Below are 12,488 nucleotides of genomic sequence, written 5' to 3' on the forward strand. Positions count from 1 at the left end.
GCCCCACTGCAATTGCGCCTGGGGATAGGGGCTGAGGGGTGCTGGTTGCCACCAAGTCAGGTCTGGCAACTCCTTGCTGCTTCTGCACCATCTCTCTCTCCGCTTGTCACTCAGCCTGATTTCTTAACTTTGCCTTTGATGTTCAGGGTTCCTAGCTTGTCATATATATATTCACTTGTTTTCTCGGGTCGTTGTTGTAAGAGGGACCATCTTGGCCCTGCCTCCTGTTGCTTATGCTTTTGGTGTCATATCTAAAATTCCATTCCCAAAAACAAGTTCTTGAAGTTTTACCCCCGTGTTTTCTTCTAAGAATTTTATGATTTTAGCTATTATACATAGGTCATTGGTCATTTTTTTTTGTTTTTGACTATGGTGTGAGGTATTGGTCCAGCTTCATTCTTTTGCATGTGGAGATCCAGTTGTCCAAGCACCATTTATTGAAGAGACTACTTTTTCTCCCTTGTGTGGACTTGGAACCTTTTCAAAATCAATTGAACATAGATGTATGGGTTTATTTCTACATTCTCAATTCTATTCCATTGACCTGTATGTCTGTCCTTATACTGCTACCACACTGTTTTGGTTACTATAGCTTTATAGTATGTTTTGGAGTCCCTGAGTGGTGCAAATTGTTAATGCACAGCTGCTAACCAAAAGGTTGGCACTTCAGGTTCACCCAGAGGTGCCTGAGAAGAAAGACCTGGTATCTACTTTTGAAAAATCACCATCGAAAACCCTGTGGAGGGCAGCTCTACTCTGACACACATGAGGTCACCATAAGTCGGAATCTATTTGATGGCAACTGGTTTAGTTTGGTTTAAAGTATGTTTTGAAGTTGGGAAGTGTGAGTCTACTTTGTTCTTTTTCAAGATTGGTTTGGCTCTTTGGAGCCCCTTGCAATTCCTGTCAATTTGAAGATCGGCTTTTCAGTTTCTGCGATAAAGACTGTTGGAATTTGATACAGATCGCATTGAATCTGTAGATTGCTTTGGATAGTATTGACATCAAACAATATTAAATCATCCAATCTATGAACACAGCATGCCTTTCCATTTGTTTTGGTCTTCTTTAATTTCTTTCAGCATAGTAGCAGTCTTTTTACTCCTCATTAAATTTATTCCTAGATATTTTCTACTCTTAGGTGCTATTGTAAATGGAGTTGTTTGCTTAGTTTCCTTTCCGCTTGTTCACTGCTTATGTATAGAAACACAACTGATTTTTGCTTGTTAATCTTGTACCCTAAAACTTTGCTGAATTCGTTTATTAGCTATGGTAGCTTTATTATGGATTCTTTGGGACTGTCTGTATTTAGGATCATGTCATCAGTAAATTGAAATGGTTTTACATTTTCTTTTTCAATTTGGATGCCTTTCATTTATTTTTCTTTTTGCCTGATTCCTAGTACAGCATTTAACAGCAGTGATGAAAGTGGGTTGTCTTAGTCGCCTAGTACTGCTATTAACAGAAATACCACAAGTGGATGGCTTTAACAAGAAGTTTATTTCCTCACAGTAAAGTAATCTAAAAGTCCAAATTCAGGGCATCAGCTCCAGAGGAAGACTTTCTCTGTCGGATCTGGAGGAAGGTCTTTATCCTCAATCTTTGCCTGGTCGAGGAGCTTCTCAGGCGCGGGGCCCACAGGTCCAAAGGACGCGCTCTGCTCCCGGTGCTGCTTTCTTGGTGGTATGAGGTCCCCACCTCTCTGCTTGCTTTCCTTTCCTTTTATCTCTTGAGAGATAAAAGGTGGTACAGACAACACCCCAAGGAAACTCCCTTCATATTGGATCAGGGATGTGACCTGGTAAGGGTGTTACAATCCTACCCTAATTCTCTTTAACATAAAATTACAATCACAGAATGGAGGACAACCACACAATACTGGGAATCATGGCCTAACCAAGTTAATACACACTTTTAGGGGGGCATAATTCAATCCATGACATCCCACCCTTTGGCCCCCAAAAAGTCACATTTTTGCAACGTGCAAAACATTCATCCCATCGTATCATAGCAAAAGTCTTAACTCCAAGTACAAAATTGCAAAACTTCTCTTCTGTGAAATCTAGAATACAAATTATCTGTTTCCAAAGGTACAATGACAGAACAGCCACAAGCTAGCCATTTCCATTACAAATGGGAGAAATTGGAGGGAAAGAAGGCATAACAGGCACCAAGCAAGTCAGTAGAACACGTTATATTAGCCCTCATGGCTTTGAAAATAATCCTCTGTTCTCTGAGACCATTTACACAATAGCGCTGCCCTACAGACTGTAGGTATTGGCCACACTCTCCAGATTCTGAGTGGAGGCCCCTCGGCCCTGGGCTTCAGCTCTGGCCTCTAGGCCCACTAGGATAGCAACTCTGCTCCCTGGGCTTTCAGTGCACCATTTTCCTAGTCCATCTGAGTGGCACTTCCACTCTTAGAAACACCAGAGGCCATGGCTCCACCCTTTGAAACCCCTGAGGTCATGGCCGTACCTTTTGAGACTGAAGCAGCTCGACTTCTTGTGTTGTCTCTTCAGCCCCTGCTTCCTGATTTCTTGGCCTCTTGATTCCTTGGGGCTCATGCCTGCATCTGCCCTGATCGGGCAAGTGTTCCAAAGCTCAGTAGCCCACCAATAAGTGCCTGGAGGCACCCCACTCCACCAGAAAGCCTCCTGCACACAGGCAGTTAGCTTTCTTACTCTACGGGTAGGCAAAGTTAACTCCACTGGTCAGTGTTCTTTTTTTATCTGAAGTTTATTTACTGCTTATAGGATATTTAAAACATAATCTTTGTCCTAAAATCATAAATTTTTAATCTCAGAGCTTGGTTTTTAATAAGATAAAAACAATACATTTAAACTTAGGTTTAAAAAAATAATAAACCAGCCTCACCATTAACACTGAGAAATATACCTGTCCAGCAGCCTGAATCCTTCCTTTTGTAGAATAGGACTTGCCCTTTCTGGAGCCAATTCTACAGGAAAAAAACCCACAAATTTAGAACCCAAAATCCATTGTCATTGAGCCGATTCTGACTCATAGCAACGCTATAGTACAGAGTAGAACTGCCTGTTGAGTTTCCAAGGAGCAGCTGGTGGATTCAAACTGCCAACCTTTTGGTTAGCAACCATAGCATTTAACCACTGTGCCACCATTGTTTCCAGTAAATTTAGAACAAGAGAAGTTAATTTTATGATTTCAAAGACTGCCAAGTCAATTCCTTATCTTGACTCTTGAACGATCTTCAGTGGACTCATGTGTCCCCAGTACCTAGCTGCAGTGCCGAGTTAGCTTGAGTTTTTAATTACAGTGATCCACTCTCCAGGCTAACTGAAGAGCAAATTCTCTTTCCATGTAGGCCCTCTAAAATTTCTACTTTGCATAAATGAGAATTAAAATAAATATTTCACATAAAAGTTATAAAATATTGTATGCAAAATTTCAGTGATTTTGTACTAATTTTAATTATAATTTAGAAATTTTAGTATGTCTAATATGGGGGTTAAGATTAGAAAAACAATCCTCAGAGTTTTTTCAGTGTCCAAATTAAACATAAATTCAGTATGTTACATGTGACCCAATGTATTGGAACATAGAGTCCAGTATTCTGTTATGGAGCAGAGAGGCTTTTAAAAGTTGGTTGGTTTATTCTCCTGTCTCTGGGAAAGCGATGCTTAATCCTTTTTAAATGTAAAAGGAGGATGAGAAATTTTTATAGTCTTATTTAAGATTTGAAAAATACGTATATAACTAAAAAAACAAATCTGAAAACGACATTAATTTTAATATATCAATTTTAAATGACACCTCTCTGGATGTTGATATGCCCAGATTTCCCTCTTCAGTTACCTGAAGAAGTTGCAGACACTTAGAGCTTTGGCATTTGTGCTAATAATTTGGTTAACTGAAACAATGTCCAAAATTAAAGTATCTCTGAAATTATAAGAAGTCAGTAGAATTCGCTGAGAATATTGATACCTATTTTGTCATGTTTTTGTCTCATGCATGTTGATTTAATCATTTAGTTTTTCAGTTTTTTCTGATAAAAACAGCGATCTCATATCTTTCAAGCTGACTGTGGGTGCTCCGGCACAGACACATGCACACACACCCACATTTGGTTTCATTTGTGTTTCTTTTCTTGCTAGTCTCCTGAAGTTTAAAAATCTCAGTCTCCTGTCATCATTCCGATACATGTATGTATAGAAAAACAGTAGTAGTGGCTGTGTTTTATATAGAGAAACGAGCATGTACTTATGATTCTTACTCTGAAAATTTCTAAGAAAAATTGGCTTTGCTACAGCGAGAACACACAGACACCTTACGCCATCTGAATATGATGCTGATGTTTACTGAGTGTGTCCTGGATCTGACAGCCACGCGGGGAGGAAACCCAGAGCTGTGCACATCTGCTGTCTCCTTGTACCAGATTCAAGAGAGTGTGGTTGTGGACCAGATCAGCCAACTGAGCAAAGACTGGGGGTAGGTACCTCATTTGTCAGTCTTTTCCAAATTCTTCATGCTTTCTGTAAACTTGTGTCTGAGATGTAGGAGTTTGTCACCCACTGAAGATGGTATCTCATTATTAAAAGCTTCGGGGGAGTATCTTAGTTATTATACTAGATTTCACTGTATGAAGCACAACTTTGAGATTCTGCAACCATTGTGTTGCCTTTTCCCTGTAAATTATGCTATTAAAGATATATGATGATAAAGTAACTATTGATTTTTACCTAAGTGTATTCATGGCTTTCAAAGTACACACGTCCTTTTCCATGCCCAGTCCTCTCCCTTCAGGGCTTGTTTGTGCATTAAGGTTTCCAAGGAGCGGCTGGTGGATTCGAACTGCATCCTTTTTGTTAGCAGCCATACCTCTTAACCACTGTGCCACCAGAGCTCCAGTGTCCCTTACAGTGGCTATTTTCATGGTGTCCTGATGTGCAGGAGAGTCCATTCTGGCATGTTAGTTCTCAAGATGACTCTCTTCTTCTTCTCGGTGCAGGCGGGTGGAACAGCTGGTATTATACATGAAAGCAGCACAGCTGCTAGCAGCTTCTCTGCATCTCGCTAAAGCTCAGATCAAGTCCGGGAAGCTGAGTCCTTCCACGGCTGTGAAACAAGGTATGGGTGAGCATGGCCAGTATGACTCCAGGGGTACCCAGGTTGCCCCTATTTTCATTATGCCAAGAAAGAAAGTTTTTGATGAGGAATCACTCTTAATCGAAAGAGAAAAGAGGCTGGTTTTTGGTTGTTGTTTTTAAGTAGTAAATTGTATTTATTTGCATTTAGCCATGGCCTTGCTCAGTTTTTTTTTTTTTTTTTTGTGCTTTAAGTGTAAATTTACAACTCAAGTTTCTCATATAAAAATTTATACACACATTGTTATGTGACCCTAGTTACCATCCCAGTAATAAGTCAGCACACTCCTCCTTTCCACCCTAGATTTCCCAAGTCCATTCAACCAGCTTCTGTCCCTTTCTGCCATCTTATCTCCCCTCCAGACAGAAACTACCCATTTAGTCTCATGTATCTACTTGAACTAAGTGTCATACTCTTCACGAGTATCATTTTATGTCTTATAGTCCAGTCTAATCTTTGACTGATGAGTTGGCTTTGGGAATGGCTTTAGTTCTGGGTTGACCCAGAGCCTGGAGGCCTTGTCTTCTGGGGTTCCTCCAGTCTCAGTCAGACCATCAAGTCTGGTCTTTTTGATAGAATTTGAGTTCTGCACCCCACTTCCTTCCTGCTCCATCAGGAACTCTCTGTGGGGTTCCCTATCGGGCTAGTCATTGGTGGTAGCCGGCCATCATCTAACTCATCTGGACTCAGACTGATGAAATCTCTGGTTTATGTGGCCCTTTTTGTTTCTTAGGCTAATACTTTCCTTGGGTCTTTGGTGTTCCTCATTCTTCTTTACTCCAGGTGGGCTGGGACCAGTTGATGCATCTTAGATGGCTGCTGGCTAGCTTTTAAGACCCCAGACGCCACTCTCCAAAGTGAGATGCCGAACACTTACTTTGTAAACTTCATCATGCCAATTGACCTAGATATTCCCTAAAACCATAGTCCGCAGACCCCCACCTCTGCTACTCTGTCCCTCGAAGTGTTTGGTTGTATTCAGGAAACTTCTTAGATTTTGGTTTAATCCAGTTGTGCTGACTTCCCCTGTATTGTGTGTTGTCCTTCCCGTCACCTAAGATTGTTCTTGTCTACTGTCTAGTTAGTGAATATCCCTTTCCCTCCTTCCTCACTCTCTCAACCATCAAAGAATGTTTTCTTCTGTGTTTAAACTTTCCTTGAGTTCTTATGATAGTGGTCTCATACAATATTTGTCCTTTTGCAACTGACTAATTTCACTAAGCATAATGCCTTCCAGATTCATCCATGTTATGAGATGTTTTGCTCATTCATCATTGTTCTTTATCGTGTAATATTCCATTGTGTGACTGTACCATAATTTGTTTATTCTTTCACTCGTTGATGGGCACCGAGGTTGTTCCATCTTTTTGCTATTGTGAACAGTGCTGCAGTGAACATGGGTGTGCATATATCTGTTCATGTGATGGCTCTTATTTCTCTAGTCTATATTCCAAGGAGTAGGATTGCTAGATCTCAGGGTACTTCTATTTCTAGCTTTAATTTGTGTGTGTGTGTGTGTGTGTGTGTGTGTGTTTTAAATGAAACTTTACAAATCAAGCCAGTCTCTCATACAAAAATTTATATATTTTTTATACTCCTAGTTGCTCTCCCCCTAATGAGATAGCACACTTCTCCTCTCCACCTTGTATTCCCTGTGTCCATTCAGCCAGCTTCTGTCCCCCTGTGCCTTCTCTTCTTCCTTCTAGGCAGGAGCTGCCCACATAGTCTTATATGTCTACTTGAGCCAAGAAGCTCACTCCTCACCAGTATCATTGTCTGTCTTACACTCTAGTCCAATCCCTGTCTGAAGAGTTGGCTTTGGGAATGGTTCCAGTCTTGGGCTAACAGAAGATCTGGGGGCCGTGACCTCCAGGGTCCTTCTAGTTTCAGTCAGACCATTAAGTCTGGTCTTTTTATGAGAAGTTGAGGTCTGCATCCTCCTGCTCACCTGCCCAATCAGGGATTCTCTGTTTTGTTCCCTGTCGGGAGTCATCGGTTGTAGCCAGGCACCATCTAGTTCTTCTGGTCTCAGGCTGATGTAGTCTCTGGTTTATGTGGCCCTTTCTGTCTCTTGGGCTCATAATTACCTTGTGTCTTTGGGGTTCTTCATTCTTTCCTCCAGATATGTTGAGACCAATTGATGCATCTTAGATGGCTGCTTGCTAGCGTTTAAGACCCCAGAAGCCACTCGCCAAAGTGGGATGCAGAATGTTTTCTTAATAGATTTTATTATGCCAGTTGACCTAGATGTCCCCTGAAACCATAGTCCCCAGACCCCTGCCCCTGCTACTCTGGCCTTCAAAGCCTTTGGTTGTATTCAAGAAACTTCTTTGCTTTTGGTTTAGTCCACTTGTGCTGACCTCTTCTGTATTGTGTGTTGTCTTTCCCTTTGCCTAAAACAGTTCTTGTCTACTATCTAATTAGTGAATACAGCTCTCCCTCCTACCCGTGTAACCATCAAAGAATATTTTCTTCTGTGTTTAAAATGTGTCCTGAGTTTTTATAAGAGCAGTCTCATACAATATTTGTCCTTTTGCAGCCAACTAATTTCATTCTGCATAGTGCCTCCCAGATTCCTCCATATTAGGTTTCACGGATTTATCATTGTTCCTTATCGATGTGTAATATTCCATTATGTGAATATACCATAATTTATTTATCCATTCATCTGTTGATGGGCATCTTGGTTGCTTCCATCTTTTTGCTTTTGTAAACAGTGCTGCAGTGAACATGAGTGTGCATATATCTGTTCGTGTGAAGGCTCTAATTTCTCTACGATATATTCCAAGGAGTGGGATTGCTGGATCATATGGTAGTTTTACTTCTAGCTTTTTAAGGAACCGCCAAATTGATTTCCAAAGTGGTTGTACCATTTTCCATTCCCACCAGTAGCATATTAAGTGTTCCAGTCTCTCCACAACCTCTCCAACATTTATTATTTTGTGTTTTTGGGGTTAATGCTAGCCGTTTGGGGCTGAGATGGAATCTCATTTTAGTTTTGATTTGCGTTTTTCTAATGGCTAATGATAGCAGCATTTCCTCATGTACCTGTTAGCCACCTGAATGTCTTCTCTGGTGAACTGACTGTCATATCCTTTGCCCTTTTTTTTTTTCTTTTATGCTTTCTTTGATTATCTACCTTTATTTTAAAAGAAATCATAGATACTACTTATTGCAAATAAATACGTCCGTTAGACCTGTGACACATATAGATTCATATTTGTGTGTTTGTGCATAACTTCAAATGTATAAGAATTCTGAAAGTATTGTATTCTGGAGCAGGCATTTTATTTCTTTTTTATTTTTTGATATATTGTGCCTTAAGTGAAGGTTTACAAATCAAGTCAGTCTCTCATACAAAAACTTATATACACCTTGCTATGTACTCCTTAGCTGTTCTTCCCCTAATGAGACATCACACTCCTCCTCTCTACCCTGTATTCCCCATTCAACCAGCTCCTGTCCCCCTCTGCCTTCTCATCTCGTCTCCAGACAGGAGTTGCCCACATAGTCTCATCTGTCTACTTGAGGCAAGAAGCTCACTCCTCACCAGTATCATTTTCTTACAGTCCAGTCCAGTTCCTGTCTGAAGAGTTGGCTTCAGGAATGGTTCCAGTCTTGGGCTAACAGAAGGTCTGGGGGCCATTACCTCTACGGTCCCCCTAATCTCAGTCAGACCATTAAGTCTGGTCTTTTTACAAGAATTTGAGGTCTGCATCCCACTGCTCTCCTGCTCCATCAGAGATTCTCTGTTGTGTTCCCTGTCAGGGCAGTCTTTGGCTGTAGCCGGGCACCACCTAGTTCTTCTGGTCTGAGGCTGATATAGTCTCTGATTCGTGTGTCTTTGCCCATTTTTTAGTTGGGTTATTTGTCTTTTTGTTGTGGAGGTTTTGTAGTATCTTGTAGATTTTAGAGATTAGACCCTGATCAGATATGTCATAACCAAATTTTTTTCCCCGGTCTGTAGGTTGCCTTTTTACTCTTTTGGTGAGGTCTTTTGATGTGCCTAAGTGTATGATTTTTTTAGGAGCTCCCAGTTACCTAGTTTCTCTTATGGTGTTTGTGCATTGTTAGTAATGTTTTGTAGTCTGTTTATACCATGTTGTTATTAGGGCTTCCAGCACTGTCCCTGTTTTTTATTCCATGATCTTTGTCATTCTAGATTTTGTATTTAAGTCTTTGATCCATTTTGAGTTAGTTTTTGTGTATGGTATGAGGTATGGGTCTTGTTTCCTTTTTTTGCACATGGATATCCAGTTATGCCAGCACCATTTGTTAAAAAGAATGTCTGTTTCCCCGTTCAACAAACTTTGGTCCTTTGTTAAATATCAGCTGCTCATGGGTGGATGAATTTACATCTGGATTCTCAATTCTGTTCTGTTGGTCTATGTATCTGTTGTTGTAGCAGTACCAGGTTGTTTTGACTACCGTGGTGGTGTAATAGGTTCTAAAATCAGGTAGTGTGAGGCCTCCTACTTTGTTTTTCTTCTTCAGCAATGGTTTACTTATTCAGGGCCTCTTCCCTTTCCAAATGAAGTTGCTGATTTTTCTCCATCTCATTAAAAAATGTCGTTGGAATTTGAATCAGGATTGCATTGTATCTGTAGATCACTTTTGGTAGAATAGACATTTTCACAATGTTGAGTCTATCCAAGAGTAAGGTATGCTTTTCCACTTATGTAGGTCTCTTGGTTTCTTGCAGTAGAATCTTGTAGTTTTCCTTGTATAGGTCTTTTATGTTTCTGGTTAGATTTATTCCTAAGTATTTTCTTTTCTTGGGGGCTATTGTATATGGTACTCATTTGGTGATTTCCTCTTCTATGTTCTCTTTGTTGGTGTAGAGGAATCCAACCAATTTATGTATGTTTATTTTGTATCATGATACTTTGCTGAAGTCTTGTATTAGTTCCAGTTGTTGTGCATTCTTTGGGGTTTTCTGTGTATAAAATTGTATCATCTGCAAATAGCTATACTTTTACTTTTTCCTTGCCAATTTGGATGTCCTTTATCTCTTTAGCTAGCCTAATTGCTTTGATTAGGACCTCCAGCACAATGTTGAATAAGAGTGTTGATAAAAGGGCATCCTCATCTGGTTCCCGTTCTCAAGGGGAAAGCTTTCAGTCTGTCTCCATTAAGGATAATGTTGACTCTTGGCTTTGTGTAAATTCTCTTTACTATGTTGAGGAATTTTCCTTCTATTCCTGTTTTGCCAAGAGTTTTTATCATGAATGGGTGTTGGACTTTGTTACATGCGTTTTAATTGATAAGATCATGTGGTTCTTTTGTTTTATTTATGTGATGGATTACATTGATTGTTTTTCAAATGTTGAACCACCCTTGCATACCTGGTATGAATCCCACTTGGTCATGGTGAATGATTTTTTGAATTCTGTTGGCTAGAATTCTGTTGAGGATTTTCATGTCTAAGTTCATGAGGGATATTGATGTGTAATTTTCTTTTTTTGTGGTGTCTTTTTACCTGGTTTTGGTTATCAGGATTATGCTGGCTTCCGAGAATGAGTTTGGGAGTATTCCATCCTTTTCTATGCTCTGAAATACCTTTAGTAGTAGTGGTGTTAACTCTTCTCTGAAAGAGATATTTCAGGGTAGAATTCTACAGTGAAGCTGTCAGGGTGAGGGCTTTTTTTGCTTGGGAGTTTTTTTGTTTGTTTGTTTTTTACCTCTTCAATCCCTTCTTTTGTTATATGTTTGTTTAGTTGTTCAATCTGTTTGTGTTAGTTTAGGTAGGTAGTATGTTTCTAGAAACTTGTCCATTTCCTGTAGATTTTCAAATTTGTTAGAGCACAGTTTTTCATAGTATTCTATTATGGTTCTTTTAATTTCATTTGGGTCTGTTGTGATATCGCCCATCTCATTTCATACTCATGTTATTTGCTTCCTCTCCTGTTTTTCTTTTGTCAGTTTGGCCAGTGGTTTATTGATTTTGTTGACCTTTTCAAAGAACCACTTTTTGGTCTTGTTAACTCAGTTGTTTCTCTATTCTCTGTTTCATTTTATTCTACTCTAATTTTTAATATTTGCTTTCTTCTGGTACCTATGGCTTGCTTTTGTTGCTCTCTTTCTATTTGTTCAAGTTGTAGGGATAATTCTTTGATTTAAGCCTTTCTTTTTGGATGTATGCATTTATTGCTATAAATTGTCCTCTGAGCTTTGCTTTTGTTTTGTCACAAGGTTTCTGGTAGGATGTGTTTTCATTCTCATTTGATTCTGTGAATTTCTTTATTCCATTCTTAATTTCTTCTGTAACCCTGTAGTTTTTCAGCAAGGTGTTGCTCAGGTTCCATGCATTTGATTTTTTTTCCTTGCTTTTTCTCTTATTGATTTCTACTTTATGGCTTTATGGTCAGAAAAGATGCTTTGTAATATTTTGATGCTTTGGATTCTGTTAAGGCTTGCTTTGTGGCCTAATACATAGTCTGTTCTGGAGAATGTTCCACGTGCGTTGGAAAAGAAAGCGTACTTGGCTCCTGTTGGGTGGAGTGTTCTATATATGGCTGTGAGATCGAGTTGGTTGATTGTAGCTTTAAGAACTTTTATGTCTTTAATGAGCTGCTTTCCGGATGTTCTGTCCTTCACTGAAAGTGGTGTGTTGAAGTCTCCTACTATTATTGTGGAGCTATTACTCTCTTCAGTGCTGTTAGAGTTTGTTTTATGTATTTAGAGGCCTGTTGTTGGTTGCTTAAATATTTATCATCATGTCCTCCTGGTGTATTGACCCTGTAATCATTATATAGTGCCTTCCTTATCATTTATGGTTGATTTTGCTTTCAAGTCTATTTTGTCAGAGATTAATATTGCCACTCCTGCTCTTTTTTGATTGTTTGATATATTTTTTCCATCCTTTGAGTTTTAATTTGTGTCTGTGTCTAAGGTATGTCTCTTGTAGGCAGCATATAGACAGATCATGTTTTTTAATCCATTCTGCCACTCTGTGTCTCTGTATTGGTATATTTAGTCCATTTACATTCAGTGTAATTATTGATAGGTATGAGTTTAGTGCTGTCATTTCCATGTATTTTTTTGTGTGTTGCTGACCGTTTTTGTTCCACTTAATTTTCTGTGCTGAGTCTTTTTTCATTATGTATTTTCATCTTTTTCATTGTCGCTTTTGTATTTGCTGAGTCTTTATGTTTTTCTTGTTTTTTATTTTGATGTGTAGGATTGTTAGTTTCCTTTGTGGTTACCTTAATATTTACCCCTATTTTTCTAAATTTAAACCAATCTTTTGTTTATATTGCCTTGCCTTCCTCTCCGTATGAAAGATCTATGACTACGTTATTTAGTCTCTCTTTTTTGTTTTAATGTTGTCATCTTTTACATATTGACATCTCTGTTTCCATATT

At 39.2% G+C, this 12,488-nt stretch overlaps 1 protein-coding gene across 10 annotated transcripts in view; it reads left to right on the forward strand.

Annotated features, from left to right (window-relative positions):
• ULK2 (unc-51 like autophagy activating kinase 2) overlaps positions 1 to 12,488 on the forward strand; it is a 178,814-nt gene that overhangs the window by 152,526 nt on the left and 13,800 nt on the right. For 6 of the 10 annotated variants that reach the window (XR_010321043.1, XM_064279347.1, XM_064279349.1 and 3 more), the window contains 2 exons: positions 4,289 to 4,467; positions 4,988 to 5,106. Coding sequence is in view for 9 of the 10 variants with exons in the window: in XM_064279347.1 (XP_064135417.1) it covers positions 4,289 to 4,467; positions 4,988 to 5,106 (298 nt within the window). In the remaining variant the exon portion in view is untranslated. Of the gene's footprint in view, positions 1 to 4,268; positions 4,468 to 4,987; positions 5,107 to 12,488 lie in introns of those variants that run through there. The other 4 variants (XM_064279353.1, XM_064279352.1, XM_064279354.1 and 1 more) reach the window with 4 other exon arrangements.

Source organism: Loxodonta africana, chromosome 2 (assembly GCF_030014295.1).
Source record: "Loxodonta africana isolate mLoxAfr1 chromosome 2, mLoxAfr1.hap2, whole genome shotgun sequence".
Taxonomy (NCBI): domain Eukaryota; kingdom Metazoa; phylum Chordata; class Mammalia; order Proboscidea; family Elephantidae; genus Loxodonta; species Loxodonta africana.